Below are 17,785 nucleotides of genomic sequence, written 5' to 3'. Positions count from 1 at the left end.
TAGAGAGAGTATGCGGTAGCTGATATGCACAGTAGGCTGCTATTTATATTTTCTCTTATAATTAATTATGTAATTTTGTGTGGATTTTATATGATATTTTAAATAGTTAGTAAGGAATAAGGACCCACCCACCCACAACGTTTTAATATTATCTAATGGCCACGTTTTAATTAATTCCTATAAATTATTTCCATAGCTACTAATTATAGAGAATATTTAAGTCAAAAACATATAAACAACCTAAAATCATCCTTTATACAGTAGCCGCTAACTTTATATAGGCTGAGCACGTGAAAATGGAACGAAGTACACTTAACAATGCGGTTTTTATTTTTTATTTTTGGAATAAATAATAATATCTAAAGCTAGACCGTTGGAAGTTGGCGAAAGTAATAATTTTTTTTTAATGAAATTGGAAAGCATTATTGTATTAGGGAGTAAGGAGATGAAAGAAATATACGGCTCTTCCAAAGTACGCTGTCCTCTCACGTTGGCTCTATACGGTTTACATCACCCTTACCTACCCACAGTGGTCACTCTATCGGTGGACCAGTGTGATGGTGACATGAAAGAAAAACTATAATGTGCAGCAATAAAGACGAGAGTTATGTTAATTATTCTTCTCATTTACACTATATATCTTATATTTTATAAAAAAAATTTTATATTTTATAAAAAAAATTATTAAGTATGAAAATAAATAGTGATTGATATATAGTAAAATCTTAACTATAATCAATTGTTTTTTTCGCTAAAAGAGTTGGAGGAGTGACCAGATATAAATTCTTTATCAGAATGTGATCATAATAGCACTCAATTTGCTGAAGAACCATATAGAAGGGGTTTAGATCACAAGAATCGCAAGCACTCTCTACAAGTCGAACTTGAGCTATAGTCAGACTCTAGCCTCATGAGAACGTTAATGGTCCATGAACCAATGGATCACCAATAACTATGAGTGCTTCCTGTTGCGAAATTCGATCCTAAGACCTAGTGCCCAATGACAAACTCATTAACTATTGAGCCACCACCCTCAGTGGTCCGTTATTTTATTGTCCTCATGCAATATTGTTTATATATTATTGAATTAGTTATTTTAAAAAATTAGAATTAATCTAATAATTGATACATACCATGACAAGTGAAATAGAAGTATAACATAACTCTTATACGAAAACTGTTGATAAGAATTATATATTTTGTAAAACTTAAAATGAAGGAAAAGCTTAAAAAATATTCATTTTTGCACAATCATTTCGCACAAAAATGACATGGTGTGCCACGATGAAAAATGAAACGATGCATTTCGTGGCATTCTGAAGGAAATTAGATTGTTTTGGGTGGGAGAGGAAAACAAGCGAAAATGACTACAGAAAAAAAAAGAGTGATGAAATGATGCATTTCGTTTCATCATTTACCTAAAGTTTGGAGCATAATGGTTAAAAACATAGATCAAACAAGTAAAAGAAAAAGAGATATGTCTATATCAAAGTATTTGAATATCAGACAGGCTCCAATAATTAGAGGAATAAGCAGTTATGTAGACATATACTCGTAAAGAAGTATCGATAAATTTGGATAATATCAAACGTAAAATTTGAGTTTCGACTTAACAATTAACGAATAATTTTTATTGTTAAGAAATCAAGGTATAAGAGATTTTAACTTTAATGGTTTATTAGTTTTGGGAACCGGATTGGACCGAATCGGATCGGCTGGAAGAAATATATATATAAAAATTAATTTAATATATTATATAAAATATTTCTTATATATAAGTTTTATATATAATATATAATTATATATCATATACGAAGTAATTTCATATTATAACTTATAAATTATAACATGAAATGTTAATCTTAAATATGAACATTTGTAATTTGTTTAATTATATGTTATTAATATAATTATATATAAGATAATATTTTTCTAATTTATAAAATAAAAATTTAATCTTAAAGCTGAAAATTAAATGATCATATGCTTTAAACATAAAATATATATTAAATTATTAATAACATTTTATCATAAGAAATAATATTTTATTATATATTTTTTATATTTTAAAAAAATCAAAAAATTGGACTAGATTGGACTTAAAACTGGTAAAATTGAAGGTATCTGTTTATAAGAGTAATTGAGGCGTAATCTGTTTAAAAAAATATAAAATTGATATATATCAATACGGTCCTAAATTTTATTCAAAACTGGATTAGACCGAACTGGTTATACCCTTAGCGGTATGCGCAATTTTGTGCATAAAAATGATTGTATATAACATAATTTGTAAAGGAAAGCTCAAACTTAAGCGACGTTCTAGTCGATGGTTTAATTGGAACTAATTGAAGTCCTTATAATTAATAGTAAATAATACGAGATCTTATGTATATATACCAACCATCATTCATACAAAAGTATCCCAACGTCTCTGCTGAATTTCTTAGATGAACAATATACTCAACATGAGACGTGACAGACAATCCATCTAATCGGATCAAAGGCCAAATGGAGGAATCTATTTTGTTGAGAATATAAAACTCGTTATCTTTTCCCTAACATTTTTCTTATAATTTATGCCTCTTGAGAAGTATACATTTACAACAACCAAAGCACCTCGTATCTTGTACCGAGTAAATACTATATAGATTTCGAGTGAGACAAAGAAGGCGTGGATCATAAGACTCTTGATGCGTTTTACATTTACAACATCCAAAGCACCTCGTATCTTGTACGGAGTAAACAGTAAATACTATATAGATTTCCAGTGATACAAAGAAGGCGTGGATCATACGACTATTTTATATGTTATATGGGAAAATGACACGTATCTTCCCACCGACTCCTCTGAAAATTCCACTATATATTCCACGAGCAGTAAATTCTTTTCTTTTCGACGTCCATCAGTCAGCCACCCTCTCGAGTTCAGAAGTCCCAGCCCTCCCTCCCACGTTTGTCGCCAGACATACCGGACTCATTTCTCATAAAATCTATCCGGCTGTGTAAAATCTCGTCCGGTTTGTGCGTTTAGGCTCGCAGGGAAAGGAGGAGGAGGAGGATAATGGCTTGGAGGTTAAGCACAGCGGATGTGTGCGGGTTCAAATTCTTGATCTCTTTGGCGGTTATGTATGGCCTCATGGGGATGCTCGCCTACTCCGTCCTCCATATGAAGTTCATTAAGCCGCTCGGCATCCAGGCGCCTCTCGATCGCTTCTCCGAGGCAAGGGCGCTCCAACACGTCAGAATTTTGTCCAAAGAAATCGATGGCCGTCAAGTGAGACCATTTCTTTTTTTGGCTTATTCGTTTTATTTTTTCAAATGAAAATAGTTCTACTTCTTTTATTTCTCCAAAGTTATTCCTACTTTTTTTTTTAGATTAAAGTTATTCTTAGGTGACAGTGAGTGACAGTGAGTATTTTTTATTTTTTGAAACGGGAGTGAAGTGAGATGAGTTGTGATTATTTAAAATTAAAGTTAATTAAAATATTATTTTTTAATATGATTATTATTTTAAAATTAAAAAAAATTGAATTACTTGTTATATTTGTGGGTAAAAATTTAAAAAAATTGTAATTATGAGATGAGATGATTTACTGTTAAGTAGTAAAGTTTTGTTTCAAAATAAATTAAAATTTTGAACGTTAATGCTCTGTTTGGTTCCCTGGATAAGACACAGTTGACTTGGAATTGCGAAGTTCAAATTTTAACATTTTCGCCAGTGTATTTTAGCAACCAAAGAAGAGAGGGAAACTGTCAACCGTTGGAGAAGAGCCTTTAAAAACACGATAATGCTGTATACACGGACACAAGCACGGGTTCAACACGGAGACAGGACAAATAAAGTCACTGTTCATACGGACAGTAAAGATATGAAAAAAAAAATTATAGACATAAATCTCACACATTGCACATTCATTTAAAAATATATCATTTTACCTTTTTACCCACGTAATGAAAATAATTTCAAATATATTTGTAAGTAAAATAAGATAAAAAGATAAAATGACATGTTTTTAAGTGGGTGTGCAGGGTGTGAGGCTTATGGGTAGCACTGCTCTATGAAAAATTATAAACATAAGCTCCACACTTCTGTACACCACTTCAAAACATGTGATTGTACCATTTTACTCTCATATTTCATGATATTTCATGTTTTATGAAATATGAGAGGGTAAAATGATAAAATCACATGTTTTTAAGTGATGTGTAGGGTATGAGGCTTCTGTGTAGCATAACTCTAAAGATATTATAACTTAGAGAAAAACTTCTAACTGGTCTTTCTATTTATCCCCAAATAACAGCTCTCCATTGAGGAAATGCCACGTATGCGTCCCATTTTATCTCCACTATACCGCATCACAAACCAGTCTTCATGGGAACAAAAAAGCACCCCCACCAAATCCTCCACCCCCTTCTCGCAACCGACGACAGACCCTCGCACTCGTGTTGTCAGAGCCCTTACCTGTGACGCTCCCCCTCGCAACCAAGCCCTCCCCTCACATCGACGGAAACCCACAATCTGTCGAAACGAAGCTCTCCACCTGCTCTGCACTCACTTGATTCTTTGGAAGCTTTCCTACTAAAATCACCAAGATACACACATGAGTCATTTCAGTATATGCATAAGATCCTGGAAAACTTGATGAACTTTAAGATTATAAACTCTCGTTGACTTCTGACATTCAAAATGGAGCAACCATGGATGATTCTAATTATTTAAACCCTGATTTATGATCTATTTTAATGATCAAACCCAGCTCCTGAGCATGGGGCATGGTCAACCTTCATCAAGTACTTTATCTTAATTGGCCCAAAAATTTCCTAAAACCAAAGCTTTTGTTCAAATCTTGGCCCTTAAAAAAATGAATTTCAACTAATAGAGTCTGAGGAGACACAGATCTCTATCATTTTTCCTGTGATTTATGCATGCCATTAGATGTTTTGTCGACAATGACATGTTTCAAACGAAAACCAGTTTTGAACATCTAACGAAAACACACTCCCTTCAAACTCTTCTTTGATAAATCCCATCGGCGGCACTTCATGGTCAATCTTGAAGATTTAGCTCGTACTCTCTTCCTCAATCTCGCACACACTATTACTGCTATATATATGGCTTGAATTGGTTATGGTACCTAGTTGCAGCACCACTTGCCACTGGTGTTGTTGTGGATTGACAGTTTTTTCTGTTTGAAAGAGGATTTGGATGATTATTTAGAAGCCTTCAAGATGTTAAGGTATAAAAAGCATAAATGGGTTGTGGTTCCAAAGTTGGATAGAGATGCTAGAGAGGACGTCGGTGATGGACACTATTGTGGCTAACGCACTGCTGTGGATGACGGTGATAAATCACTGTTGTGGACTCTTGCGGTGAAATTTGGTGGCTAAATCACTGCTGTGGACTCTTGCGGCAATGGACCTTGGTGGTTGACAGACCTTGGCGGGCAACAGAACTAGGTTTGGCGGCGACGGAACTGGTCTGGCACCGACAACGAAACTGGTTTGACAAATAGCAAAGGATTGTTGGGAGACAGAATGAAAAAGATGATAATGAAATCTTGGAATTATCGGGTGTGATAGTATTATGTTCATTTGTATAGATTTGCTGACGTGGCGGCCTTTAATTGGGGGTTGTTAAACGTCCAATATCAGCCCGACCGTTCCAAAGAGGAACTGTATAACTTATATGCTTGTTTATTTGACAGGAAGGGCGTCCTGGCTTGCAAGAAGCTGCTCATTATATCAAAGGCCAGCTAGAAATGACAAAGGAGCGGGCCGGGTCCCATATTAGGTTGGTCTACCATCTATTCATTTCCATATTGTCATGAAGTTTTGTCATTCAATTTTAAAGCGGTTATATCTTTCATTCTGTGTCCAATGCGAATTATAGGTTGATTTCCTCGTCTTATTGCAAGTAAGCTGGAGGAATTGGTTGTTGATATGAGTTCTAGTTTACAGTTTTGTCTTAATTGTTTATTTTGCAGAGTAGATGTCGAGGAGAGCATTGTTAATGGCTCCTTCAAAATGATATTCTTAGGCCACAGCATAACTATGGCGTATAGAAACCACACAAATATTGTAATGAGGTACTTCATTCTGCTGATTGCGATTTTGGAATTTGCCCTTTTGTTTTGCTCATTTTGGAAGGAGTCCTCCCCCCCGAGCACACTTTTTTATGCTATTAGGTAAAGTTTTAGACATGGTGAGAAAACAAAACCTTTTGACCCCATCAGAGGAAAACAGAAAAGGAAAAAAGGAAGAGAGGCTGGTGGAGTAACATCCCTAGTAACAATCTCAAAATGTGGTTTACTAGGAGAGAATGAGGAAGTATCTGGACAAAGACTCTACTGATATAAATTTGTTGTGTTTGATACTGGTAAATTGTAAGAGGAAATCTGTCAATCTGCATATCTTATGAGCAAATGAAGTATAATTTATTTATAGTTTTTTATGCATCTGTATGGATGAACTTTTACCCAAAATGACAGGATATCATCTGCAGACTCAAAAGATACTGACCCATCACTTTTACTGAACGGCCATTTTGATAGTCCGCTTGGTTCCCCAGGTGCTGGTGATTGTGGTTCATGTGTTGGTGGGTACAATGAAAATCCAAACTTGTTTAGTGGCCACGCTTGCTCGATTTATTCATATTCTCATCATTACTTCAATATTTTTTTAGCATCAATGTTGGAAGTAGCAAGACTCATTGTAGATTCTGGCTGGGTCCCTCCTCGACCTATTATTTTTCTTTTCAATGGTGCAGAAGAGCTATTTATGTTGGTAAGACACAATGGTATTGCCCTTTCTGGAAGAAATATTATCTTACTCGGGAATAATTTTCTCCCTGTTTTTTATTCCAGTCTTGTAAAAAGTTCTCTTAAGCACATGTGCCTTACCTGGTGTTCCATTGTTTTATTTAGGTGCTGTTTGGATAGTGATTTGAGATGATATGAGATGAGTTGAGATGAAAGTTGAATAAAATATTGTTAGAATATTATTTTTTAATATTATTATTGTCTTGGGATTTGAAAAAGTTGAATTGTTTATTATATTTGTGTGGGAATTTGAGAAAGTTGTAATGATGAGATGAGATGAAATACTTTCATTATCCAAGTGGGACCTTAGATGTACAACGTTGTTTTGATTTTTAAGTGATCCACCTATTAGAATCTTTGTTTATGCTTCTATTAAGGATATACATTACAAATTATTAAAAATTGATAGAAGCGATAATTGCTTGAATTTTTATCTCCCAATTTTTCAGTGAGTAAATCTATATCTCACAAATTAACAAGTTAAGAGAAGAAATTTGAAATAGGTGGCACAGCACCCTCCTAAACAATTACATAAAAAGGAAGGCAAACCAAGGTGCTGCACAAGAAGAAAAACCAAAGTGAAAAAATCATGTAGTTAATTTGTACCTGAACATTTATTTTCTTCTTTTTCTTTTCCATGTAAATTGGCTCACAGGATATGTAGCTTATGAGATGGAGTTTATTTGCACCTGTTGTTTCAGGGTTCACATGGTTTCATGAAGACACATAAATGGCATGATACAGTTGGAGCTTTCATAAATGTAGAAGCATCTGGTACTGGAGGTCTAGGTAGGATATGATCCAATGCTGATATTATTTTCACAAAAGTTTTAGAATGTACACTTAATATGGCTGCATGAAGCAATGCAACTATGCAACTAACTTGTTGGCGTACCTTTTTCCATTTAGTGGATAACTTAGAGAGTAGTCAATAACCTAGAAAACATACAAAAAACTTTGTAGGATTTTTTTTTTTATAAGTAAAAAATTATTAATGTTAATAGGCGTAACCAAGTACATTTGATGTATACAAGAGAAAACACCTAGTTGGGATGCAAAAGAAAAAAAAAAGAGAGGATAAAATCCATCTAGGAGAATGAACCTAACAAAGCCCTAGCCCAAGCCCAAAGACGTGCCTGCCCCAAACCACCACCAATGCACCAAGCCTATCCTACCAAATCAGATTTTGCCCTCAAGCCTATCCCACCACCAATTCCCCAACACACTCCTCAGTACTTGTAAACTCCGAACTAGCCTACTAAAAATATACAATTGGTTATGTCTTCCCTCTGGTCCTCCTTCGACTTGAACTACCTCCCTTATCGTCATAGTTGATTGCCCAAGTAAGACGCTTTAACTCTTTGCTCTTCTTAGATCTTGATTTTGCGCTAAGTACATGACCCGCCTCTGTTACAATAAGTAGTGCTGTGAATTGGTCCTCTAATCCTTCACAGGTAATCCCCACACACTGTTGTATCTCATTTACCTTGTCCAAAACCCAATCCGATGATGAATCAACTATATCGTTAATCAGTGGGAGAGATATCAGGAGAACAACATCTTCTGCAGTCTCCACTCCAAACTGTGGACCAAGCCCTAAAAATGCCCCCTCTCAAGGCACCAATGACAGCTCCATCCCTTCCTCCACACCAGTTCCTAAAACTCGCATCTCCTCCACAGTGCTATTGATGTTGTCATCACCTTGACCAAAGTTATGTGTTGACCCACAAGATGCCTGAAGAGGTACACCGGTTACCTCTAACATGGGTGGTGGAACCATGGTCGCCATTTGAATTTTTTGGTTAGCAAAAACTCCTCCAAAACTCAGCAATACCACAGATTCCAACACGGGTGCCATCGATTCGACGAAAAAAGCATTGACTGTGCAACTTGTCGGCGATTTAGTCACCGTTGGTGAGGGGTGGTCCGTTTCGGTTGTCTCCACGCCAATACCCAATGTAGAACCCTCTTCAAATGTAGATGACCCGCTTCTCCTTTTGACCCTCCACACTCGCCTGGGTCTAAATATTGAAATTGGGCCAAAACCAACTTTCTTTTGTCCTTTATCTATTTTTTTAGCATTCAGCCCATCACTTAACACGCCAAGCTTGCCTTTATTGGGCCTTATAGCAGCACCATTACCACCTCTTAGCTCACCTAGCCTCTCAATTTTTGCTGATAACATAGCAACCGCTGCCTTCAACTCAGCAAGCTGGTGTTGCATCTCTTTTAATGTACAGTGCATACCATTGGGAAGACCCAAACCATCCAAGTCGGACCCCTTCTGACTTGGAATATTTCCATGTACAATCTGTAGAGGCTGCAGACCCCTTTCACTGCTTCCCTTCTTGCCCCTATTAGCAAACTGATTAACCGAAGCAGGACCCATTGCCTCACGACTGTGGTTGCACTCGGGTCTTTTTGTTTCAGGCCCATATTGTTGTTCTCATGGGCAGATAAATTCTGTTTACCTTCTAGGATAATCCAAATGCAATCTTGATTAACTAAAAAAAACTAGGTACATTACTGTGTTATGAAATGTTCAACAAAATCAACAGATGGGAACTGTATTGACAATAAATATTAACACGTGCTTGATTTCCATTACTAATTACATGCTCAGTGAAATAGAGGAACGATTACAATATTGAGAATTGTCTCCTTTGTTGATAGAGCACAAGAATAACTTCTTTATTTCTTCCCAGTCTATATTTGCTTTTGTAGTGCTGTAACACACTGCTGCTGTTGTTGTACTCTTAATTAACAGACTTAGTTTGCCAGTCTGGACCTGGTTCATGGCCTTCTCAAGTCTATGCCCAATCAGCAGTATACCCAATGGCACATAGTGCTGCTCAGGTGTTTATTAGTCTTTTATTTTTTGAACAACTTTCTTATAGTCTTAAATTCACATCCAGGTGGTGATCATTTCATTTTTATGATCTACGAGTACTGAGTATTGACTTTCATGATGTCAAAACAGCACAATTTCTGCTAACTTCCTCTCGAACCATTTTTTACTTGATTTTATTTAAGAATCCATACTTAGTGATGATACTGAGGTTGGGGCAATGCATTATATTTACAATCTTTCCTCGACCTGTGTGTGTGGGTGTGTGTGGTATGTATGCATGTGGATATGTGGATGTGTTTGTATCTCCTCAACATTTTAATGTGCCTTGGCTGCAGCTATATTCCGTTTCAATATTACTGATTTAATTGCAAAGGATCTTTTTGTATGCAGGATGTTTTTCCTGTTATTCCAGGAGACACAGATTATCGAATATTTTCCCAAGATTTTGGCAATATTCCTGGGCTGGATATTATCTTTCTCCTGGGTGGTTATTTTTATCATACCTCCTATGATACAATGGAGAGACTATTGTATGCATTACATCTTCTATTTTGGTACATATTCACTTAATTGGAATATATATTCTATTTTGTCCTTGAAGACTTCCTCTTATACATCCTAATGTCTCCAGACCTGGAAGCATCCAAGCACGCGGAGAAAATTTATTCAGCCTAATGAAGGCCTTCACCAATTCTTCTAAGCTACGAAACCCCCACGATAGAGAACTTCTGGTTGCTACTGATGCAGATGAACGATCTGTTTTCTTTGATTACTTAACATGGTTCATGGTATGCTTATAATTTGTGGTTTATGATGCAATTATGATACATTAGTTGTCTTAAAAGTATGATCCTATGTGATTAATAATATTGCTTCTCTCTCTCTCTCTTCTGTGTCATGAATCACTCAGATATTCTATTCAAGAAGGGTTGCTGTGGTACTTCATAGTATTCCTATCGCCATCTTCCTTATTGTGCCATTCATTTTGTGTTTACTGTGTTCTGGGTTGCATTCTTGGTATGCAATCATCTGTGATTTTTCAAGAGGTAAATGGTCAATGTCGATCTATTGAAAAAGGATTCCCACGGCTCTTTCCATGTTCTTCAATTTATTATAACATTTTCTTGTTAAGTACTCATTATCTCAATACTCAGCAATGACATAACTTGGAGATTTTTTTAACCTGAAAAATTGTTGAGTTTCAGGAATACTATTCCATTTTGCTGGGATTATTCTTGCAATTATTGTTCCAGTTTTATGTTCCATCCTAAGGTTGCTGTTCTCTAGTCATCCAATGAGCTGGTGGGTTGATATATTTTTTGGATAGCCTCTTCCTTTTAAATTTTGTTTTGTGAATATTGTTCTTTATATTATTATTGAAATGAATAGCTTTCTGATTATCCATGGGTTCCTATTTTTTCTCTTCTTTGTAGTTTTGTTTGATAATATTTGATTTCAAGGCACTTCAGTTCTGCTGATAAAACGTGTTGTCATCAATGCTGCTCTTCCTTATGCTGGATGATACGTTGTCTGTTTCTCTGGTTGAACCAGTAGCATATTACAGCTATATCAAGTCATGGCTATATCAAGTGACCAATGCTAGCATGTAATTTCTCACATATCAACCCATCTAACTTTGTCCTCTGACTCTACTTACTCGAGAGTCTTGATCATGCCTGAGAGGAGATCTGGTGGGATTCGGTTAAGAACTAATTGATAAATTTGGCAAGATTCCCGATGATGTATTGAAATAGTATGGTTTTTTTTAAGAAAAATTCCATCTAATGTTCTGGTGTTAAACTTATAGAATCTTCCGCAAAAATAACCCCAGCTCTTTCAAATATCTCTAGTTCCATTTCAAGATCTAAGTTTTTGAAATCTCTGGTATTGGTGCATTTGCAAGGTTCTTGACATGTTGAACCGTAATGCAGGTTTGCTCATCCATACTTGGCTTTCATGATGTTTGTCCCTTGTTCACTTGCTGGTCTGTTAATTCCAAGATTTGTTTGGAGTTGTGTACCCCTCTTTCAACGCATTTCACTTCTTAAGACATCTAGAGAGGTACACTTCTGTTGAATGTTTTTATACACTCCTTGATCAAGGCCAATATTGTCATATATGTCTGTCATAGATCCTATCTTTTATTTTTTCTAAATATTTCTGGCTTACTGGCTGGATCTCTCTCTCTCTCTCTCTCTCTCTCTCTCTCTCTGATTTTGTAACGGTTTCAGCACAATTAGCTGTAGTGGATCTTGCGAAGATTTAGGGCTCGTTTGGATACATAAACCATCTCACCTTATCTCACCTCATCTCATCATTACAACTTTCTTAAATTCTCACACAAAATATAATAAAAAATTTAACTTTTTCAAATCCCAAAACAATAATAATATTAAAAAAATATTCTAACAATATTTTATTCAACTCGTCTAAAACCATCTCATCTCATCTCATTTCATTATCCAAATGAGCCTATCCATTTGTTCATTTCCTTCAAATGTTCATGGGATGGAATCCAAAGTGTTGGACATGTAATGCTGGTATTTGAAAACTGACTTAAATTTTGGTGGGATCATTCCCTGGTTAGGGTTTATGTATCTACTACAGATGCTTAATGTGGTTGTCTTAGCATTGATCTGAAAGATAAATCTTGTAGGTATTATCTGATGAAGCAAGATTTTGGGGAGCATTTGGGTTTTATGCCATAATAACTTTGGTAAGTATTGGCAACTTTGATTAATTTTATTACTCAAATGTAGATATCTTGGAACAGAAAGAAAATTTAAAAATATCTAAATACCCTTTATAAAAAGCAGGCTTATCTTTTAGCTGGTCTGTGTGGAGGCTTCTTGACTTTTTTTGTGTCCGCTTCTATGCTTGCTGCATGGGCTTCCTTTTGCTTGTCAAAATCTTATAGTTGTCAACCATTCAGGTATGCATTTAAGGGCGGTCAGTTTGATTTCTTTCTTCTCCGAGTCTTCTGTGAATTTTACCAGCTGTTCATTTGAAAGGCTATTATGTTAGGGAGGTTTTCTCATGTGTAGCTAATTTCCTACTGCATTATGCAAATGTCCTCTAAAACTACTCCCTCTTTTTTTTTTTTTTTTTTGCAATCATAGCAAACAATGTTTCTAAGATCCCACATCACCTATGGCAGTTTATTTAGCTTAGAAGTCTAATGAGCTTCAGCCCAGCCAAAGAAGGCAAAAAAGAATGTATTGGGCTTCCCCGGGGTATGAACTCTTTGGCTTCTAAGTTTTGGGAACCTTGTCTTGAAAAAGTTAGGTAGTTGACCTATTGGGAAAACAGCCATGTATATATTGTGGGAATGGTGACGGGTTGCCAGTTTCTTTATTGCTACAATTTGTACCTAGTTTTGACAACGGCAGTGAAATGATCGAGATGTATCAAAGGACTTTCTATGTTGTCCTCTGGAGTTATGGGACAAAACCTTATTGGTGGATTGAATGGTCAATTGTGTGTGAGGCTTTCCATTGTTCTAGACTCATCTCTCCTCTGTAAACAATATGGATATAATTAGCAGAATTACATACTTTTTTGTATCTTAAATAGATAAAAGTTCTCCTTACTAATATTCCTGATGGATAGATTTTTTTTATATAAATGAAAATATCCTCTAGTAAATCCAGCAACGGAACTGTTGCAATTCTTGCCATGAACTGTTGCACCATGCCATGACTTTTATTTCAGCACAGAGATTGTGGAGTTAAGTCATTGGTAAATCCAGTTTATAGCTGATTGTTAAATATGAATTTGGGACTTTGAAACTTTGTCATACTCTATCTCGTTCTGTTTCCATTTATTTGTTTGTTCCTTTGTTGATTTCTTCTTTTAAAATAAGAAAAAAACCTTAATTACATATTTTGGGACACATTGTTCTCTCTCCCTCCCTCCCTCCCTCCCACTCCCTCTCACCCTCTCTCTCTCACATTAAGGTTCTATATCTTATGACCAGATGGAATTAAAAGTAATGGCATATTTAAAAGTGGGATCTGATTAATTTTGTTTTTATCAGGTCAACAGTGTTTTACATGATACCTCTGATTCCATTCCTTACATACTCTGTTTACTTTGCGGGTTTTCTTGCTCAATTTTTGATTGAGAGGATGGGTATGATGGGCACTGTTCCTCCCCCTTTTGGTTAGCGTTTCTGAACTCCTATATTTTTCTTCACAGCTAATTATTTGTTGACCTTTCATTCCCAACAAACATGCTACTCTTGAAGTGTGTGCTGTGGCTACACTGTTTGTACTAAAACGATTACACCCTCCATTGTTTTGATTTACTGGAGAGTGCAGTTTTGTTTGCATTGCTTAATTTATTTTTAATGAAGAGCCTGCATCCCTGGAAATATTTCTATGCGTGTACTATTAGTTTCCCAACTTTTTTTATGGTTGCGCTACTCGGTGTGCACTTGTATAGATGTGGCAGTTAAAGTTAAGCAATCAGATGTTTCCACTTGAAAAATGGATCTTTTCATACATTTTGATGAAAAATGTGTAAAATATTTTTGTTAAAAGTTCAATATATCAATGTAAAGTTTGAAGTCTGAAGTTTAGAACTTCTTATGAAGGCTTTAAATTGTCTTATATAAGGCTGTTTAAATGCAAATGTTTGAGCTGATAAGGAAAGATGAATTAATCATTTAATTGTGGGACAGATTTGCCTTTAATAAGTCGTCTAACACGTTGAATATTAATTGAGATGGGGCAAAGTGTAGAGTTAGGGTTCGAACTTAAGACTTTTGTTCAAATGTCAAGTTAAATCATCAATTGTCCTTTAAGCTTAAGGGAATATATGACTTTAATAATTATTTTAAGAGTAATAATCATAGCGACCATAACCATATAAATCTTTGCAAACTTAATGGTACTGGTAGTAGTAATGATTCTAATACTTATAAAAAAATTTAGCAACCTCAATGAGATAAATAATAATGACAAGTAAACTCTTGATTGTCACCATAGCAAAATTAATGGTACTGGTAGTAGTAATAGTAATCAAATATTTTGCTTTCAGGATATTTTCTTCCAGATATAATAGTGGCAGCATTCATTGGAGTTGCAACTGGTTTCTGTGTGGGCCCCCTAATACCTATATGCGGTCATTGGTTAGCAAGGTCATCAATTTTTCAATTTTTGCTGCATCTTAGTGTGCTTGCCTTGGCTGTGTCATCGCAATTCTTTCCATACAGCATGGATGCACCTAAGAGGATTATCTTTCAGCATACCGTCCTTACTGCAGGTACTGAAGCTGCCAGTATTTTATTCTACTGAATGAAATAGTAAACACCGTAGTTTAATAAATTATTTCCAGAAAAGAGATTTTAAAAACTATTTCTTTGAAACATCATAGTTCAAACAAAAATATCATATTTCGAATGAACTAGAGAACGTCATAGTTTTTTTTTTATTCCCTGAAGCAGGCTTTTAAAAACTATTTCCAAAAAAGGCTATCAAAACAGGACTTCTAAGCTTTTTAATATCTGACAAGTTAGATACTGTTATTCTTAGCCTAGCATTACACTTTCAACCCCTCATGTTTACTGTTTCCACACCTCTTATGTTACTACAGTGGTCTCAGCTATGTTTTACTCCATTGGTTATCTCATATAAAAAAGATGTTTTACTTTGGGATTGCAGATGGAAATCAGGTTCTGGACTGCACTTACGATTTTTCTGTACTGGATTCGAATTCTTTAGCTTTTGTTTTCAACTATGCGCCTGAAGTGGCAAATGAATTGCACATTGGTTCGGAGTTTTCTTTTGAAGCTGCAACATTGCCTCACCAGGAGACTTGGATGGTATGTGACTATAAAGTTTTAAGCTAATCTGAAGTCATGGGATGAATTAGATGGCCTTGTATGCCTTGCAAAGGCATGAGTTTTGGCCTTTTCCATTTCGAACATAGCTAATTTCTCAAATGGCAGTCCCCTCATCCCTGCACACAAGCAATGTATTATTTATACCCGAATCAATTATGTAAAAAATTGATTCGAGATCTGAGCAATATTAGTATACTATCATGCAAAGAAAACTCTCTCTCAGATAGCATATTTGTCAACCAAATGTTTTGTTGCAACAAATGGTCATGGGATTAAGCAAAAGCTACTTTTACTCCTCATTGATACTTAAACTGGTCTTCTTAACACGTGACTTCTGGCCAAAGAAATAAAACAAAAGCACCTGGCACAAATATTGGGGTTTGCTATTCTTTGTTGAATTTAGGAATGTTGGCATATTCCCACCAAGGATAATTTCATAATATAAAGCAACTTTCAATATTGCTTCATATAATTTCAAGGTTTATGTTGACTCATGGGTGTTAACGAGTGAAATGAAAAAAATCAGAGGATCTGTTTCTTTTACAGGCACTATTTCCAGTTTCTCTTTTGTCCTCAAGAAGCTTGAAGCTTCCTACAAAAAGTGATGATGTCCTGAAGCAGTATTCATACTTCCCCCATTTGTCTATTCATAAGTCACATATAATATCTAGCGATGGATCTCGAAGGGTTTACTTGGAACTTTCTTTAGGGTAAGGCATTGAAATGTAGTGTTATCTATAAAGTTACATTGATCTGCATAAACATGTAGGAACATTTTCATGTGCTTTTAAAAACAATGCCATAGTTAATATTGGAAGTCATAAAGTTTCATGTTTTTATAATAAATGTAGATTTTCCTGCACACAAAATCGCTTAATGCAAATCTGTTGGACCTGTGAAGATTTTAAGAGCTATACTTTTTGTAGACTTTTGGCTGTTTGAACTTTGTATCCCTGTAATCTGGTTTCATTCAGTTGTAAAGATTATGCTTCCATGCACAGATGCTCATCTACCCTGGCATTTGTGTATTCATCAGTGCAGAACTGGTCTTGTAATCTCTGAAGACTTCAAAAGTCGACACTCTTTGTAACACATGATTGGTACATGTATGTATGGTATGCACCCAAAAATAGGGGAAGAACCAAAGCATGCAACAAGGTGTCTTCTATGTATGACTTTGCTTATCAGGCAAAAAAGTTCAGCATAATTTTGTTATCACTAGAGTCAAAGTTATTCTTTCACATGATTGAAACATATGAAATGATACCAAGTGAACAAAGTTAACTTTGGAAGTGGGCCTCCTCCTCTTGCTTTCCCCTGATTTGATGGGGCATTAACATGCAGTACATAGATAGATGCAGATGGTCCATTAGTTTGTTTAGAGATCATTGAAAACGCAGATTCCATGACGTCTCTGACTATGTTTTCAGTGTAAGGATTTAAACATCTTTATGGGTTGTCTTCCTTTCAGTTCCTTAGAGGAGGTTTGGGTTGCAGTCCTCAACATTACTGGTCCTCTATCCAGTTGGTCGTTTGCAGATAATATTCTTCCAGGTACAAAAATTCTCTCCAGTTCCACCTGATTTTGGTCTAAAGTAATTTCTCTTTTGTTATATAACTTTTGACCTTGTGAATCCGGTACAGCTCCTGAAACATTTGACGGCAGTCCACCTTCATATATATGTCGACTTAGCGGTGCCAGCCATGAGAATTGGACCTTTTGGTTAGAGGTAAGGTTTGGTCACAACTAGTAGTTTATTTTTATCCCCATCTTCCTTACATCCGTTTGCAAATCATTCTCAAACCTTTTGATCTTGGCAGGCTAGCAGTTCTGAGGATTTAAGGGTGGAAGTTGCTGTATTAGAACAAAAATTAGTTGATGCAGCAAAGAAGTTGAAAAGCCTATTTCCGGACTGGGTGGATGTTACTGCTTATTCTAGCTTTATGTCCAGTTATATCTTTTAGTTCCACAATGGCAGTTCTGTTTTGCAGAGATTCAACAATTTTGTATGAGAATTCAATAAAACCAATCTCAGCTTTATAATTTGTCCCTTTTTTTTTTTTTCTCTGGCTGTATATAACTGTGGACGGCAACATCTCCAGGAAATTGTATCCAATGATCGATGAAGCATATTTCAAAGGTAGAATTCATCAAGAAAATAAAGACGCCTGATGGGGTGGGTGTATGCAGTGAGGTGGAGACTGGAGAACTTGCCACGTTAGGCAGCTGAAATAAATAATCTCAGAGGTCTCTCATATGCTAAACACGAA

The 17,785-nt window shown here is 35.7% G+C and overlaps 1 protein-coding gene across 1 annotated transcript; it reads left to right on the top strand.

Annotated features, from left to right (window-relative positions):
• Positions 1-2,679: 2,679 nt before the first annotated feature.
• On the top strand, positions 2,680-17,689 carry LOC108982520 (endoplasmic reticulum metallopeptidase 1-like). The gene is made up of 21 exons (XM_018953921.2): positions 2,680-3,274; positions 5,706-5,791; positions 5,985-6,086; positions 6,489-6,595; positions 6,683-6,783; positions 7,520-7,607; positions 9,586-9,674; positions 10,060-10,199; positions 10,301-10,457; positions 10,580-10,715; positions 10,875-10,971; positions 11,601-11,730; positions 12,326-12,385; positions 12,486-12,601; positions 13,706-13,830; positions 14,710-14,934; positions 15,333-15,493; positions 16,061-16,224; positions 16,986-17,068; positions 17,159-17,244; positions 17,336-17,689. The coding sequence occupies exons 1-21, from the start codon at positions 3,062-3,064 to the stop codon at positions 17,477-17,479; spliced, it is 2,610 nt and encodes an 869-aa protein (XP_018809466.1). The 5' UTR covers positions 2,680-3,061; the 3' UTR covers positions 17,480-17,689.
• Positions 17,690-17,785: the final 96 nt, after the last annotated feature.

Source organism: Juglans regia, chromosome 16 (assembly GCF_001411555.2).
Source record: "Juglans regia cultivar Chandler chromosome 16, Walnut 2.0, whole genome shotgun sequence".
Classification (NCBI taxonomy): Eukaryota; Viridiplantae; Streptophyta; class Magnoliopsida; order Fagales; family Juglandaceae; genus Juglans; species Juglans regia.
The sequence above is the reverse complement of the archived record's forward strand: the minus strand, read 5'-3'. Positions and strand labels throughout refer to the sequence as shown.

Bases quoted from the DNA above. Each gene is read 5' to 3' on its own strand.
- LOC108982520 (XM_018953921.2), top strand. From the start codon at position 3,062: ATGGCTTGGAGGTTAAGCACAGCGGATGTGTGCGGGTTCAAATTCTTG. The intron at 7,608-9,585 runs GTAGGATATGAT...CTTAATTAACAG, and splicing joins ATCTGGTACTGGAGGTCTAG to ACTTAGTTTGCCAGTCTGGA. The intron at 12,602-13,705 runs GTATGCATTTAA...TGTTTTTATCAG, and splicing joins TATAGTTGTCAACCATTCAG to GTCAACAGTGTTTTACATGA.